Source organism: Lagopus muta, chromosome 6, assembly GCF_023343835.1.
Source record: "Lagopus muta isolate bLagMut1 chromosome 6, bLagMut1 primary, whole genome shotgun sequence".
NCBI classification, from domain to species: Eukaryota; Metazoa; Chordata; class Aves; order Galliformes; family Phasianidae; genus Lagopus; species Lagopus muta.
In genome coordinates this window covers 55069604-55087184 of record NC_064438.1, presented here as the reverse complement: position 1 = coordinate 55087184, position 17581 = coordinate 55069604, and the positions used below count along the sequence as shown (strand labels likewise).

Sequence of the window (17581 nt, the reverse complement as noted above, 5' to 3'; positions counted from 1 at the left end):
TTCTATTCTTGCCAGATTTGTTCTGTATTCTGTGCTCTGACTATGAATGTTTCCATTCATGTAATCGTGACATTATTCCCAACGTCCTACAGAGTTCTTTTCAGGATTCTAAATACTATTGCATGAAGATGAATGGAGATGACAAAGCAGGGGAAAATGGGGTGATAGTCCTCCATGCTGGGAAGGATGCTGTACATACACAGCCACTTGCCCGAAGTCTCTTTTGGTTTCTCCTTTTGTAATTAATTATTGTTCTTTAGATCATTGCCACTCATCTGATTCAGATCCTTTCTTTTTCCCAAATATTCACATCCTATTAGGAATTTGTGTTGTTTCACATTCTGATTGTTTGTCTGTGTTGCATTACAAAAAGAAACGTTTCTGCCCCCATCTCATTTCTTTCAGACCACAGTGCTTGGAGTTAAGCTCTTCACATGTTGCCGTATTCCAGCATTCATCAGGCACTCTGTACAGCTTGCTGCAATTCTGCTGCCCCCCACCTCCAAAGGGGAACAGTGGGATGCAGCCAATTGGATAGGGATTATAGCACAAATCATAGTTATCAGGCAGCTGCTGCCAGCACGCTAATAAACCACCCAGAAATTTGTGATGTGTTCAGAAGAGGGTGAAGCCTTGATTGTTGGTGGGAAACTACTGACTTGTGACACATCTTGGAGCTATTAAATAGAAATGTTAAAATGCAGAAGACTTAGTAATGAGCTGTGTGCTGAATGAATGGAGGAAGCAGTTTGCTGTTCTTTGTGATGATTTTTATCCCTATTTTTGTTTCATTTAGGTACTCCTATCAATAAACCACCAGTTCTGGGCTACAAGGACCTTAATCTCTTCAAGCTGTTTAGACTGGTATATCAGCAGGGTGGGTGTGACAATGTAAGTGTCGGGTGTTCCCGAAACTAAATGCCTCATCGTTCTTAAAGGCTGTGACTTGTGTGTGTGTGTTAAGTGTCATTCCTTCATGTTCTCGCTCAACAAAACATGACAGCTTACATTTCTCTTTCTTTTTGTCTTTTCTCTCCCCAAAGATTGAGAGCGGTGCTGTTTGGAAGCAAATTTATATGGACCTTGGCATTCCTATTTTGAACTCGGCTGCTTCTTACAATGTAAAAACTGCTTACAGAAAGTAAGTTCTATTGTGAAATGATGAAAACATTGCTTTTTTTTTTGTTGTTGCTGTTGCTGCTAATAGCATGTACAGCATTCAAGCAGTTTTTGGTAGTTTAATGGAACAGTAGTTGCCATTCTTCAGTTAATTAGCAATTTTGAGCATTTTCCATTGCCAAGGATTGAATAGATGGAGGAAAGGAGGAGTGCTCAGGGCTGCATTAGAGTTGTGCTCATTTTTTTTAATCAGGAAACATTCATTTTCAGCATACGATGATGCCATTTCAGCATACAACAACAAAAGTTATTAAAAAATACTTGGGCAAATTCAGGTTTGCAATTTATGGTTATTAATCTCAGTTGCATGCGGTTCAAGTCTTAGATACTGCCTACAGAGAGCAGATTTTTTTTTTATCAGTTTTTTTTTTAACTTCCTCACAAATGTTGATAGAGAAGGATATCAAACTGCATGTTTAAATGTCATCTTTGTTTGGATTCTGTAAATTAATAGCTTCAGAATTACATAATGTAGACTGCTATGGTGGATATGACAGTGTTGTGTAGTAGAACTACTACTGTAATAAAAATGTGTGAAACTTTATTCTAACACCTGCTTTTGAGTCATGTTCTGACTTTTGAAATGGAAACCTTTTAGGATTTACATTTTTTTTCAGGCTCATTTTCTAAATAAAGATTATTTTTATTATTTATTCTCCTGAAAGTTTGAACAAGAAACAATTGGGCTTTTTGAGTAGAAGGGAAGAATGAGGTTCTCTTGACTCGAACCTAAGGAAATTTGGCTGATTGAATAGGGATGAATGACTAATGACTCAACTCATGTTAATGTTGATGAAGATGAAAATGTTCAGACTATCTTCAGTGGCATTTGAAGTGGGCACATATTTAAGGTCTGTATTTTACAGAGAAGAGTATGTATCATTAAAAAAGTAAATATCTGCTAGGTTGCTGTTGATGTGAGAATAATTGTTGTACAGACACATGATAGTGTGTTGTGATTTGCATATTTATTCTTTGAGGGAGCTGCTGCTTCACATTTCCCTCACCTGTAACTGGATTAGAGCGTGTCCACAGGCAGTTAACAGAGAGCAAGCTGATGCATGGCGATTTGTTACCTTGTGGTAACTTGCTTATATGCCCATATTCTAATACTAGGCTGATCTTTGCTGTCACTCCATGTTTGCAAAACTGTGTATATGTTCTTAGGCTTCACTGTCATGAGCTCTTACTTGAAGAGAGATGAAGTTAAATTTGTGGGAAGCAGCTGTGTGTACGTGCTGAGTTGTCTTTTTCACTGCTTGACTTCTTATTCAGAGTTGTTTTATTTCAAAAACTGCTCTTCTGTTTTCATTTTTTTTTTCCCTGAAGTTATTGTTCTTCCCTATGAGCAGGAAAATAGGTTTTTTTTGCACTTAGATAAGCAAAAAGAAAAGCTGAAATGTAAATGAAACTCATGCTTGTTTCATACAGGTATCTTTATGGTTTTGAAGAGTACTGCCGTTCTGCAAACATTCAGTTTAGGACCATTCATCACAATGAACCAAAAGTGGTAGAAGACGTACAGAAACACGAGGAACCAATGGAGGAGAGTGTGAAAGAGGAGCAAAAAATGCCTCCAACAGAAGCAAAAAAGGAAGCAGAAGAAAATTATTCCAGCAGCGAGAGCGAAAAAGAAGAAATAGAGCTAAGATCCCCAAGGGTAAGTAGTTCAGACTGATTTCTACTTAAACCCTTTGTATATTGAACAGTTTACATAATGAGTTTTCCCTTGTGCAGCAACTTTACATTGGAATTAGCATTCTTATAGGACAGCATTCAGTGAAGAAGAGTTGGTGTTCAGTTGTTAATTACATTTTGATTATTTCTTCACTTTCTAAACCTTCCATACGATTTGCTAAGGCTGTGTTGGTTGTCAGTTGTGTTTCTATTCAGGGATGGTTTGAGAGCTGTATGTCATCAGAACAGTGTGAACCAGCAGGATAGTCCTGGTTGTGGGTGAGAACTTCCACTTGCACGTGGAACGTGAGGCTTAGTGTCAAGAAACAGGCATATCAAGGGAGTGCTGAAGCCTTAAGAATCAAAGGAAGACCCATTTCTTACCACAGAAAGAGTTGATTCTTAGCACAGTATCTCTTCATAACATACTTAAATGTTCAAGTCACTGTGCAATGTCCCTGTCAAAGATACTTCAGTAGTAAAATGATAAACCTGTACTAGAGCCCCAAGAATCAGTCTGAGAAAGTCCCAAACAGCAGGTGTCCCACTGCTGAAAATACCTCTTAAACATTCAGTATTTGTAATGCTGACAGATTTCTGTGAAATCAACAGGTAGCTGTTGGGAGTGGAGACACTAAAAGGAAGGTGTCTTGTCTCAGTCCAATACGAGCACTTAAACAGCATTGCTGTTGTTGTCAGGGACAACAGACCTTGCAGGCATCCTGCTTTGCTTTCTGGTGTTATCTCCAGCCTTTCTTCCATACAGGAGTAGTGTATTTGGAGAGCCTATAAGGAGAACAAGTGACAGTAGATTTTAACCAGGTTTTATTTGTGTTGTAGGGACGAAGACGGCTTGCCCGTGACACAACCCCTGCTAAAAAAGAGAGTGAAGATGATAAAACACAAGACAAATTAAAAGACAACAACAAGGAAAACAAAGATATAGAGGAAACCCTCGAGAATGCAGAAAAGAAAGAAAATGAAACTCTACTAGGAAGGAAAAGTACGCCAAAGCAAAAAGAGAAAAAGATTAAAAAACAGGAGGACTCTGATAAAGAGTCAGATGAAGATGAGGAGAGGCAGAGGGAGAGGTAAGCATTAATTTGTGTCACCTTCTTAGCAGTGTATCTGTGTCAGGGCACTTGTTAAGCAAGTGCATCCACAGAATTTGGAGGTCCGACTAGTTTCTAAAGTGTGAAAATCAGAAACCTCATTTGCTCAGCTGGAAAGGAAAAGGAAACTGCTATTTTGGGCTTGCAGAGTTGATTATATTTGAAGGAATTACCTTTTTCTGGTAGATGGCAGGCAATATTTTTCACTTCCATCTTCTTGAAAGTCCTGCCAAGATCTGTTTAATCACGCTCCTATGTAGACAACAAGTAAGACAGGCTGTTGTATGGATGGTGAGCAGCTGGGCAGTTAAAGCATAAAACATAAACAGTTAAAACATAAAGCTTCTTTGTTGTTAGTGATGACTGGTGAACGCACAGCTCGCTTATTTTCATGGTTACTTAAATGTATCATTGGTAGGCAGAAGTTCAGCTAGGAAAGCAAAGGAGAAGAGGAGTTTGAATGAAACCTGAAGATAAATTGAAAACTATTGGATGGAGAGTTGTAGAATGGCAAAGACAGACTGACTGAACAGTGGATGGATGAGGAAAGAGTAGAGAAAAGAAATGATTGTCCAAGGGAAAATACTGTCCAGAAACAAAGTTTGGCAAGTTAAGTGGGCTTGATCAGAAGCAAGCTATCACCAGGTGTCTCACATTGTTGCCAGAGTGGTTGAGGGCATTATCTGAGTTGTTTAAGCTGGCCTGCCTGCCTTGTTTTTCTTGTCCATGTGGCTGAATTGTGTGGGACGCAGCTGATACTGAATTAAGCCTGGTGGGGTTATTTCATGTTTTCCTCTAAGGAGGTTTGAGGAGCGGGAGCAACACACAGTTATTTTAAAGAAAGCTTCACTGTGCAGCCCAGAGAGAAATATTTTAGCAGACCATAGTATGCAAAAAGGGGGTGCAGTGGGTGTGTGGCAGGTTGCAGTCATGTCAAGTGAGTAGGGCATCAAAGATATTTTGAGTAATGCAGGTGGTGCTCATCATCTTCATTTTTATTCTGTTTGCCACAACAGAATAGTTCATCTGTCCCTGGTGAATACATTTTATTCAAAGTAAACTTGTAGTCTTTCAGGATTTCCTCTACTGCTGACTATTCTTGTGGTTTAGCATCGCTCTAAGTTCACCCTAGCAACAGGTTATGATTGTAGGAACTACGTTTAGGTATTGTGTTCCAAGGTTGGATATTGCTAACAATATGTAGGTATAGACAGAAGAGCTGTGTAGACACTTCTGATCTTGGTTAAAACTGTGGTAGTCAATATTTGTTCCATTGGAATGGTGTTAATATCTGCAACAGGGATCACTGTCCTTCAAACTTCCATATGCTGTTAATAAACTTCAGGCTATTAAGCAGCATAGGAGGAAGAGACTATTTTTTACAGTAGTGTGTCAAAAGCAATTGTATTTTAAAAACTGAAGTTAGTTTTTCCTGTCTTAGAAGCCAAACACTGCGTTGATTGATTCCTCTTTCTGAGTTATCTGAATTTTCTTTAAAGTCCTCAGCCTGCAGAGTTGTGTTCAGGCTGGCTTTGGAGGCAGGGCGTGATGCAGAGAATGAGCATTTTTGTTGCAGTCTTCTTTCTTTGGTAGCAGCTTGGCTGTGCTAATTAAATGTTAAAACTTTGTCACTAATTAGTGGGTATTTAAAATACATTTTATTGCAGGGAGGAGATTGAGAACAAAGGAGAATCAGAAGGTGAAGAGGATGAGGAGGATACAGAACCTTGCCTGACTGGAACCAAAGTGAAAGTAAAATATGGACGTGGAAAGACACAGAAAATTTATGAAGCCAGCATTAAAAGCACTGAGACTGATGATGGAGAGGTTTTATATTTAGTGCATTACTATGGTTGGAATGTAAGGTGAGGAGATAGCATGTCTTGATTTCTAAAATGATGGTTACTTCCAAAAGATTTTGTTAAGAAAAAAAAGAGAAAGATAATCAGTGGCTTGGCTGGAATGGAATTGTCAGCATGGTAGTGTTATCTGATTGTTCCATTTTTCAGTGGTAGTAATTTTGTTCATGGCATGTTGCTGTAGTATTAAAATCTCAGAATGCACTTGTATGTTTCCAAGTTTCCATCCTGCTTACACTGTGTAATCCTCTCTCCTCACAGAAGTATCCATGTAATTTATTGTGCCAGCTGGTGTCACCAGCGTCAGGCTTGAGTTTAAAGAAGCACTGGTAATAGGGAAGATGCCTTCAATTAGAAGATACGCAGGCACTGAGATTTTGGCAGCAGAATCTATTCTTGGATTCAGTGTTCCCTGTGATTATCAAGAATGGCTGTTACATGTAGGGAGGTTAGGAGAGAGCCCAGCAGCAAGGAACTAGAGAAAGCAAAAAGATAGGATTCTTCTCTTGGCAGCCATGCTTTATATTCAGTACAGCTGTAGAAATTGCTAGGTTTTGTTGTTGGTTGGAAAATGGTGATTACATAAGCAAAAATAGAACAGAATTAATTTATTATTCTAATTATTTTTAATAAAGCCTTTCAAGTATATAACTTCAGGTGTTCCAAGTCTGTGAATTTCTGAGTAAATTGAGCAAATTCCTTTTAGTGGCAATGTGAAGTTTGTTTGTGAGGTCGGTATCCTTCAGGCAGTTTAATGGAAATTCAGAAAAAAATTACTAGATTTTTTTTGAAACTTAATGTAATAATTTATTAGCAATGTAGTTGATCTTTCTAATGCCAGATACTCCATACATCTGCAGATCTGTGCTCTGCTTTGCTGCCTCTCTTTGGAAATGTTTTCTGTAATTTTCTAAACATCCTGTTGCAAACAGCCTTCTTGTATCTAATATGTTGTGACTTGCTTGTAGGTATGATGAATGGGTGAAAGCTGATCGCATTATCTGGCCTGTGGACAAAGGAGGACCAAAGAGAAAACAGAAGAAAAAAACAAAAGTAATACAGATGATTTCAATAAGTTTCTTGTGGTACCAGACTTATGACTATCTATGTTCCTTATTTAAAGAAAAAAAAGATTCAGTCCAAGCTCTGGCTTTCTAATAAATGTGCAAGGAAAAAGGAGAAGAATTTTACACCTTAATAATAAAATGTTAATTTTCTCCCCCAGAATAAAGAAGACAGTGAAAAGGATGAGAAGAAAGATGAGGAGAAACAAAAATCGAAGCGTGGGCGACCTCCTCTGAAATCTACTCTTCCATCAAACACATCTTTATCCAAAACACCGAATAGTGAAGGTAAATCAGGAGCCAGAAGTGCACGGAACAACTTGTCAGATTCCTCACCTTTGCCAAATGGAACAGAAGGTACATCTGGTGCACTCTCGTTCTGGCATGGAAGTGCATGTAAACAGTGACGTAATGCAGTGCATTGACACGACACCTTCAGTGAACAGAGTGCTTTCAGAAGCTTTAAAATCCTGCTTAACCAGTCAGTGTACAAAGCAATATGACACAAACACGTTTCTGGTGCAGATTTGACTCTGTGAAAATTAATATTTTCAATTTTGATTTTAGCAACACCTCGCAGGCAGACAAGACGTAGCTCAGGAATGTTTGATTCTGATAGAGGATCAAACGGTGAGTGATCTCAGTCCTGTGTATGTTTTTGAGGGTTTTTTTTAGTACCTTTTTTGAAAACAAATTTTTAAAATTATTATTTTTAATTATTATTATTATTTTTTTTAACCTGCCTGTGAATTTTTATTGAGGAAGCAGGTGAATTGAAACTGCTGGAGAACACAATTTGCTCACAGGAGAGCCATGGCATGGAAGTGACAGTGCAAGTCATCCCATACTCTTTAGCCAGAGCCTTTCAGTCTTAATCCTGAGCAGACCTAGTGGAATAATAATAGTGTTTATAATGGAAATTAAGTCCTCAGCCTCAGTACTACATCATCCAGTAAAGAAGTTAATTATATACAAATGACAGTGATATTTCTGGTATTTCTAAGCCTCTGCAAATCAGAACTGAAGTGAAATCGTCGCCTCTTTTTAGTGTGGGTCCCTGAATAATCTTCTGGTAACATCATAATGCTGAAGTTTTATGTGGTCTGTGATTCATACAATAATTTAGCAGTGTCCACGTGGGAATCTGTACAATTATTTTTGCTACTAGAAACTGTGATACAGTTATACTGGATAATTTAGGCAATAATACTGCCATCACTACTATTGTTGAGTAGGGGCTTGGGGTTGCAATAAGAACTGTAGTAAGTGGATTTTTTTGTTGTTTTTTGGGGATTGCTTGTTGTAAATTGATTTTAATTGCATAGATTACTGGAAAAGAGTTTGTAGTTGAAAAAAGTAATAGTTCTGTATTAAATGACCTACGGTTTGCTTTTCCCTTCCATTTCTTCATTTCTTTGTTTTAAAATTTTTGCAGACTCTGCTTCTTCTGACAGTGAGGCAGATGAATCATCTGAGAAGAACATGAATGAGGAGTTTTCTCCAGAAACTTCAGAACTGGAAAAGAATGAAAAACAAAATGATGAGAAGCTAGACGAGGAAAGCCCAAAGATTCCTCACGCACTGAGAGAAAATGACAGGACTCAAGTGCAGCCATTAGAAATCCTGAAACTGGAAGTTGAAGAAAGTGAACAAATAGTGCAGATTTTTGGGAATAAAACAGAGCAAACGGAAGAAGTCAAGAGGGAAGCTGAAAAATCACCTAAAGGAAAAGGGAGAAGGAGCAAGACAAAAGATCTCTGCTTAGAGAATGCAAAGGTTTCTCCAGGAAGTCAAGAAGAGGTGGCTAATGAGTCTCTTACAGAAAATGAAAGATTAGACATGTCTTCCTTGGACTGCAAAGAGTTTTCCAGCACTACTGAAACTGAAACAGAGCCTTCCACAAAAGATAAGAAGCTTTTGAAAAGGAAGATTTTGGAGCAGGCTTCACCTGAGAAAAGAAGTCGACGAGAGAGTGAAATGGAAGTCCCAAATATTGTATCTGAAGAGAGGACCAATGAATGTACTGGGGCAGAGGAATGTAGAGGGCTGAATGCTGAAGGGTCACTCAGAACTGAAAATGAAGAAATGCCATCCCTCGTGGCAGAGTCTGTGCAGCATGGGGAAGAGCTGAGGAGCGAGAACTTTCAGCGTCCGTCTGAAGAGAATGATAACGTTCCCTTGAAAGATGAGGATGACACAATGCCTCACATCGGTCCCGAAACTTTGCTCTGTCATGAAGTGGACTTGGATGACTTGGACGAAAAGGAGAAGAGCAGTAGTGAAGATACGATATCGGAAAAGCCAGATCCCAATACTTCAAATCCAGCTGCCTTACCTGCTGCTGTCCAGTCGAGCTTCTCGGTGGCCTCACCTCTGACACTTAGTCAAGACGAGTCCCGCAGCATCAAGAGCGAAAGTGACATGACTATTGAAGTGGACAGTGTGGCAGAAGAATCTCAAGAAGGGCTCTGTGAGAGTGAGTCTGCTAATGGATTTGAAGCCAGCACTACGTCCAGCAATTGTAGCATAGTGGTGCCAGAAAGAGACGTTGGAGAGAAGGGTGAGCATTTCCTGGGAGGCGTCAGTCTCTGTTTGTAGTGATTTCTGGACTTCTTCAAGTCTGGTATTACGTTGCTAAAGCTTACTACTTTGCTTTGCCTTCTAGCTTTTAATGTCTTTCTTGCTTATAAAAAGTGCTGGCTAATAGCAGAAATACTTGAGATGCTTTCTTTTTTTTTTCTCTAACTCATGTAGGTCAAAAAAGGCCCAGTGATAGCAATAGTGGAACGCTGGCAAAAAAACAAAAGCGTACTCCAAAGCGAACAAGTGCTGCAGCCAAAAATGAAAAGAATGGAACAGGTACATGCCTCAGGGAGATGAGGGGGAGGTTATGCTGTCACACAAACATGCATAGGGCCCACTGTTTCACTGTGACATGTTATTTCTGTTAGATAGGACTTGTGTTCCCATAGCTCATTTTTGGTGATTAGATCCAAACTGAAGAGGCTGAATTGAATGAGTCAGTGTATTTAGGCACTACAAGAGCACTGTTAAAGTTTTAAAATATCAAGCTAAAATAGTAATTATCTGACGTAGAATATTCAGGCATACTTAACTGGCTATGTGGAATATTGTAATTATTGTGGGAATCCAAAATATTTGCGTATTGTGTAGCTTATGATTTTCTGTTTCTCGTTAAAGCTTCTGTGCTGTTAGTCATGTTTTAGAAGTGTTTCAGGTTTTTAAAGCAATTTAGTAAATACACAAGCAGTGTAGAATATCCACACAGTTGTGTGTTACCTGCTTGTTTTTTGTTTTTTAAATGAAACTGTTCAGTGTCTGTTTTCAATTAGAATCCCAAAAGAGGAGCCAAAGGCACCTAGTGAATCTGATGCAGTTTTTTCCAGTGTGCATTTTGGAATTTTCTGAGCAAGAAGCCACTGGTCTGTCTTAATAATTTTTCTAACTACAGCTACAGCTTTAAAACCTTGACCATTTTCATGAAATTCAAATACATTTCTCTTACTGCAGGACAAAGCAGTGATAGTGAAGACCTCCCTGTCCTGGACAGTTCCAGTAAATGTACTCCTGTAAAACACTTAAACTCATCAAAACCACAGAAGATTTCTCGATCACCTGCAAGAGTGATTTCACCTCACATCAAAGATGGAGAAAAGGACAAACACAGAGAGAAACACCACCACCAGAATTCTTCACCTAGAGTATACAAGTGGAGTTTTCAGCTCAGTAAGATTGCTGTTTTTTTTGTTTGGTTTTTTTTTTCAATATCAACCAAAATTGTGAAACACAAACTTTCTTGAGGCATTGCACCTTCAGTATTTTAGAAACATTTCAGCAGAGCTTTTGGAATTAATCCTTAAGTTTCACAGTTATGTTCACTACTGTTTCATTTAAAATAATTATAAATTGAAAATTATCCTTTTTTCCCATTTCACTGAGGCAGGGGAGGTTTAGGTTGGATGTTAGGAGGAGGTTTTTCCCCCAGAGGGTGGTGAGGCACTGGCACAGGTTGCCCAAGGAGGCTGTGGATGCCCCATCCCTGCAGGCATTCAAGGCCAGGCTGGATGTGGCTCTGGGCAGCCTGGGCTGCTGGTTGGCGACCTGCACACAGCAGGGGTTGGAGCTGGATGAGCACTGTGCTCCTTTTCAACCCAGGCCATTCTAGGATTCTATGATACCCTCTCCCATGTTTCTCTGTTCACTTGATCCCAGATAATTTTTGGCCATCTTTCAGTAAATTTGGAATTATGAAGCCTCTGTCCACTGGAATCCCAACTCTCCTATGCTCCTCAAAAAAATGAATGTAACCAAAAACTGAGGTTTTGGTGGAGTGGTCAAATTATTAAATTGCAGTTCAGGAATTGAGACTGCTAAAATCAAGGCTGTGATTGAAGAGGTGGGGATTAGAAACTAGGATGCTAAACAACTATTTGCTGTATCTTATCTTGGTTTTTCATTATAAATACAGCTTAAAATTAAAATTGATAAGTAGAGTTTATTGAGTGTTAGATACCTCCCTCCTCTCCCTGATGTGTTACTGTGTAAAGAAGGATGTCTTGTTTAAAGAGTGCATCTAGCAGGAAGAGTGGAATATCTGCAGTGTAACCTTTCCTCATGGGCAGCATGATTCTTACTTGTGTTATTTGCCTGCTTTAAGGGCCTTGGATTGGGGGAATTTGCAAGAAAATTCCTTCTAAAAAGAAAATTGTGTGAGTTTTGTTATTCTAAATTAGGAATGTGCCTTTTTGGTGTAGTTGAGAGAAGCAAGTGTTGTCTTTAGTGCTCCATCTTGTACACTCGAAGAGTTGCGTTCGTTTCTTCATCACCTCCTTTTTCTTCCTACTTTTAAGATGAACTGGACAACATGAGCAGCACTGAAAGGATCTCCTTCTTACAAGAAAAGCTACAGGAAATCCGAAAGTACTACATGTCTCTGAAGTCAGAAGTGGCCACCATAGACAGGAGAAGAAAGCGGTTAAAAAAGAAAGACAGAGAAGGTAACGTTCAGTTTTGCTTTATGGACTTAAATGTAATCCACAGGTCCCGTCCTGCCCCTATTATCCTGTGTGATTCTGTGTATGCTTCCCCTGAGATTTTCAGTATTTTTCATGAGAATACAGAACCTGAAGCAATTATTGAACAGCATTCTGGGGGAGAAAAAGTGGTATCTGTTATCTTTCATATATGTACATGTTTAGAAAGTGTATCTTTGACTTTCCAGAATGTGAACCTAGCAAAAACATTTACTGACTGTATTATAATTGTCCTTTGGAAATGTGGAATTTCTAGGGAAATCATGAGGAGAGTTTTAAGAAGGGAAGATTGAGGTTGGAAGTCAGGGGGAAGTTCTTTGCTATGAGAGTGGTGAGGTGCTGGAACAGCTGCCCAGAGAGGCTGTGATGCCCCGTCCATCCCTGGAGGTGTTCAAGGCCAGGTTGATGGGGCCCTGGGCAGCCTGGGCTGCTATGAAATGGGGAGGTTGGTGGCCCTGCCTGTGGCGGGGGGTTGGAGCTTCGTGATCCTTGAGCTCCCTTCCAACCCTGGCCATTCTGTGATTCTGTGTTTTGAGTCAGCATAGTAAACCATCTAATGGATTGTTGCAGTTGGTGTGTGATGCAGGAAGGATAAAGTCACTCATTGAGTTTATGTGAGTATAACAACGGAAAGAGCTGCCAGAAGTTCACACCTGTTTCTGCAGTACACCAAATCTCCGAGGTCTTTTTAATATGTATTAAGTATAGGCACCTTCATTCTCACTTGTGCTTTCGTCATCCGATGCTGACATGTTCTCTGTCTTCAGTGTCTCATGCAGGAGCATCCATGTCATCTGCTTCATCAGACACTGGAATGAGTCCATCGTCGTCCTCCCCTCCACAAAACGTGCTTGCTGTAGAATGCAGGTGATACACGTTGCTCTGCCTTGCCAGCAGCTTGCTGCCATGGACTTCAATCCTGACATTCAGCCACAGAAAGCACTCGACTGGTTTGACATTGCCAAGTATATCCTGTACACACTTCCACTGCTGGACTGTATCTGTTCTCCCCTCCTTCCCTCTCTTTTGTTGTTGTTGTTTTGTTCTGTTTTTAAGTTACCGTTCGGAGAAATTAAGCTCATTGAAGGTTTGTAGGCACAACGTGACATGCTTGTCATCGTGTTTGTTTCTGTTTTGTTTTTGTTAATGCAGAGCAAGGGCACTTATCAAATTTGAAAAGTTATGTCCAATGAAGCATTCAGGTGTTCTCGGGTAACCTTAGAGAAGCAAGTGCACCAGGTAGAGACATCAGAGTATTATCCAAATGAACTGAGTAACTGCTGCACTTTCACCGAGCCGTGGTAACTCGGTGAGTAGTTCCTCTTTGTGGAAGCACTTGCTATACAGAACTGCCAAAGTACGTGTTCAGCAATGTGCCCAGTTTTAAAGGTGTAAATGGGACAAAATAAATTGTGAAAGGAAGTGTAGTTGACTGAAAACTACAGTTGTAATAAGTCTTCCACTTTTTATAGGATTTTTGAGCACACAATTATGCAAATATTTTAATGTTTATTAATGTTTACAGTGGAATTGTGAATAGGTTTTCAGTGGACTATCTTATCCCTTGACAAAAATATTTTGTCTTTTTTCTATGTAATTTCAGAGTTTTTATTTTGTTACAAAAAGACGAAAAATGAATATATAACAACAATGAAGTTATTTAACAAGATTTCTAAAGCTGAAATTTTTGTGTAAAATAAGGTATCTTGCAACTTGTTAAATATATTTATTCAGACATTGGATGTTGTATTTTTATGTATTTTTTAAAATATTAATAAAATTGGAAAAAAAAAAGAAAAAAAAAAAAAAGCAAGCAACCAAACTAGGTTAGTTCACTCTTTCAATAAAACACAGCTGTCAGTTCTGGCTCTCACAGGAGGATTTACCCGTGCCTGCATTGAAATGGGTCCGGCTCTGTGTCCTCCACCACGCAGATGTGGAAGCGGGCATCTGGATTCAACTCTGACTTTGGTTGGAAAACTTTGGCAGTCCTACTCACCTTGTTTGGAGGAACAGAATCAGTTGGGTTGCCCTTAAGATACTTTGTCGCGAGTTCTTATGTTTGCTATGCTGCCGAATGAATTTCTATCTCCCAAAGTTGAGATGCAACCATAAGGTAAAGCAACTTTGTATGCTTTTGTCTGTGGATTGTCCCACAGACAGATACAGTTTGTAAATAACTCTTCCAAAACCATGTATTTAAAGCAGTTTGCATATACATTATGTATAAAAGCGATTTTTTATCAATTTTTTTATTCATGTTTGTACATTGGAAGGGGTTCTTGGCCCCTTTTTCTGTGTTTAATATGCTGTAGACTAATAACATAGATGCTCTAGACTGTATATCGGGATATTCTGGTTCACACAGCAGGAAGTCAGAACGAAACACTAGTGATGGAGTAGCATTACTAAAATCAATGTTTCTTGAAATCTCATTTTACAACATTTGTCAACTTGTGATTCCAATTCCTTCCATTTTTGCAGAAAATTAAAGAAAAAGTACTCTTGTAAATGCACTTTTTCTGTCTTTTCTTAAGCAAAGCAGAACTATTTCAATGTAAGATAATTATGGAGCTCAGTAGACAGCATTAATAAAGGCCGTGTTTTAAACATAGGCTTTACATTCTATTTTTATTGAAATGATTGTTCTTGTAAATGCCTGGGCTTACCTAAACAGGACGATCAATCTGCCTGAATGGTTGTGAAGACCTTTTTCCTGAGCTGATTTACTGTTACTCTTACGTAGCTGTGAATAAAAAGCAATACTGATTTCAAAGGAAATCACGTGGGTCACAGTTCCTCAGCTCACCTCCCACGACTGCTATTAGAAATAATTTTTCTATTCCAATACGATCAGTTCTTACTTTACACAGGTCTCTAACTTCTGCCTACAGATTGCTTGATGTCTCCAGCAGACGTGCACACACTCAGCATGTGTAAGGCCATGGATGGGCTCTCAACTGTCTGTATTTCAGCACAGAGGTTCACTTACAGCTTCTCCTTATCTCTTAGGAATGTTTACCTGCTCACATCAGCCCAGAGCTCCTCAGAGCCCTGAATTCTGTGACTGTCCCAGCAGAGAGCTGCACAGCCAGGAGAGGTGGATGACTTTCTGCCAAGCCTGGAGCACGTCACTGCCTTCCTGCTTCTGTCTCTGGCAAGAAGGACAGCAGGTAGCTGAGATTATTCAGTGGATGTTTCAAGGAATATTTTTAAATGCCTGTAGAAACTGTAGTGAAAAGAGCATTATATAATGTGGAACTACGCTGCTCTAAAATTGAAATCGACAAAACACTCTCCAAGGTCTTTTATTTCTAACTTCACAATCCCCTCATTTCTGTGTTGTTGCCATAAAGCAAACTCCAGAGTGCCTTTTCAGCGCCTTCAATTATGAACGTATTGAATTGGGATTTTTTTTGTTTTTGTTTTAAGAGACGTTTGCAGGAGCAATGAAAACCAAAGCACCCTCTTGGCAGACCTCCCTGTTCTCCTGCCTCCTGATCTCCAGGTTGTGTCAAGATGAGAAGCACGACTTCCAGCTTAGTTGGCAGGTGAAATAAATTGCAGAGGATGATGGAATCAAATACTCTTAGAACTGTTAGAAAGAGCTGGGCTCTAGGAAAATTCAGACCCTCCCCTGCCACCTACTGTTGATAAGAAAGCTGGCAGATTACTTCAGGTTGTGTATTAGCAGCTAATCTGAACGCTAGAAAGCAACGTAAAACTTGCATGCAAGGACAGACAGTAAGAAAATGTTTGTATCCTTACTTCTTTTAACTTAGAGTTGCTTTTTGTGAACGTGTGTATCAGCTATGTGTGTACTGATGACTTTGTTTTTTCTAAGGTGTAAATTAAGCAACACATGGTTTAATCTGCTCATTTCTGATTCCTCCTTGCATCTGAGAAACCTCTTAATCAGTGCTTCTGTCTTTCAGAGATGTTGGGACAATAATAAAGCATTATTTCAACAGAATTTAAATAGGATTACACTAATAATTAAAAGCACAAGAGCAGGTAAGTTGTATCTTCCTGAAGCACTGTGTTTGACTTTCACAGGGAGCAGCACAGACCTTAAAGCTATGGGATGCTAGAGAGGAAAAAGTGCAATCAGTTCTTCACTGTGTGGTATTCTGTGCAAGCTGCTCTCAGATTGTAAATTAATTTTGATACACAGTGACAGATGAATCCAGGCAGCAATTTTTGAAGCAGGTTCATCTGTGGGAATGGCTGCTAGAATTGCACACAATGGGTTTGGTGGGGAGGGAAGCAGGATCCATGGATTCTGAGCTCTCTGCTCAGTGCTGAGAGCACCTCCTTTCTGCAAACGGCTTTGTCAGCCAGATGGAATTTCACCCTGACAAGTCAGTGTCAAATCCTTCCAATAAAATGTTCTTTTCCCCGTTAAAAAAATGTTCTCTGCTTGTCTGAGGTGGTCAAATGGGTTTCTGAGCAGCATTTACTGGAATTCTTTTACAGCAGAAAGTCTGAGAAAAGTGGTTCTGCTCTTCTTAAGAGCGTGTTTGGTTTGATCACTTGAAACAAAGCTGACAGGTGAGCTGGAAGAGTGATTTACAAGCTGCAACAAAAAAAGGACTGTTCACAGAGGTATGTTGAGCTGTTTATTTCACAGTGCCCTTTGCATTTTGCAAATACTGTGCACTGAAACCTCAGTTATTTTTAGGTCTCTGTACTTGGATTTTATTGCTTGCTGCAGTTTGCAGGATAAAGGCTACCTCTGGAGATGGAAGGAACATGACAGAGCAGCAGAACCAGTGGGGTGCTGCCAGAGCCTGACTGTAACGTCAGGGCTTAGAAAAAAAGGCTTTTTATAATTAGCTCACACTTAGCAAGCTATCGCCCTCAGATTTTGAGCAATTCTGTCATTCTGCCATGTTCTCTTCCTCCAGGTAGGATGGTTTGTGAACACGTCCCCAGAGAGTTTAAAATCATTTACCTTCATTAATGACTACCTGATGACCATTATTTATTAGTGCTTGCTTGGTTTGGGTTTGGGTTGGTGTTTCTGGAGGAGAAGGGGGGAATCCATGAGTTCCACAAGGATTTACTGTTCTCATCCACTGCTCTGGAGGAATATATAAACTCAGTTTTTCTTTTTTAAACGCAACTGGTCTCAAAATGTACCTACTGTAATGCGCTTTGGTGGTGGACTTTCTGAGTAGTCACAGCCTGATGATGAATTTTGCCATTTAAAGAAAACAGAGAAGGTAGGACACTCAGCCATGCAGCAGTTAACCATAGCTCACCCTTTCTGACTTCACTACCTTCCCTGTTCTGAACTCTCAGCCCAATGTGTGCAGTTATTCCTGCTGTTTCCCCATGTTTCAGAGCAGGGCTGTGCTGGCTGGTGCTGCTGTAGGTCTGCAGCTCCCCGTGGTTTGTATTGTCTGTTGGCTTGTACTGACAGCTTTCAAAGATGAAAATATGTCTGTCTCAGTTTTATGGCATTTGGCTTTCATTTAGCATTACAGCTCACTATGACAACACACGAGCGTTGTGAACCTTACTTACTTTCTCTGCAAAACATAGTTTGCCAGCATAGAGAATCAGCACTAGAGGCCCATTGCAGCTGTGCAAGCCTGCAGGACATTTAGCAGCAGTGCATTTGCTTGTATTGA

General features: G+C 39.7%; 1 protein-coding gene across 4 annotated transcripts in view; it reads left to right on the top strand.

Annotated features, from left to right (window-relative positions):
- ARID4A (AT-rich interaction domain 4A) overlaps positions 1 to 13754 on the top strand; it is a 43541-nt gene extending 29787 nt beyond the window's left edge. Inside the window, exons 13-25 of one of the 4 annotated variants that reach the window (XM_048947280.1) lie at positions 797 to 891; positions 1044 to 1141; positions 2611 to 2839; positions 3697 to 3947; positions 5636 to 5833; positions 6796 to 6880; positions 7053 to 7179; positions 7459 to 7521; positions 8327 to 9451; positions 9646 to 9750; positions 10423 to 10638; positions 11763 to 11909; positions 12713 to 13754. In XM_048947280.1, the coding sequence (XP_048803237.1) occupies positions 797 to 891; positions 1044 to 1141; positions 2611 to 2839; positions 3697 to 3947; positions 5636 to 5833; positions 6796 to 6880; positions 7053 to 7179; positions 7459 to 7521; positions 8327 to 9451; positions 9646 to 9750; positions 10423 to 10638; positions 11763 to 11909; positions 12713 to 12816 (2843 nt within the window). In that variant the 3' untranslated portion in view covers positions 12817 to 13754. Of the gene's footprint in view, positions 1 to 796; positions 892 to 1043; positions 1142 to 2610; positions 2840 to 3696; positions 3948 to 5635; positions 5834 to 6795; positions 6881 to 7052; positions 7249 to 7458; positions 7522 to 8326; positions 9452 to 9645; positions 9751 to 10422; positions 10639 to 11762; positions 11910 to 12712 lie in introns of all 4 variants that reach the window. The other 3 variants (XM_048947277.1, XM_048947281.1, XM_048947279.1) reach the window with 3 other exon arrangements.
- Positions 13755 to 17581: the final 3827 nt, after the last annotated feature.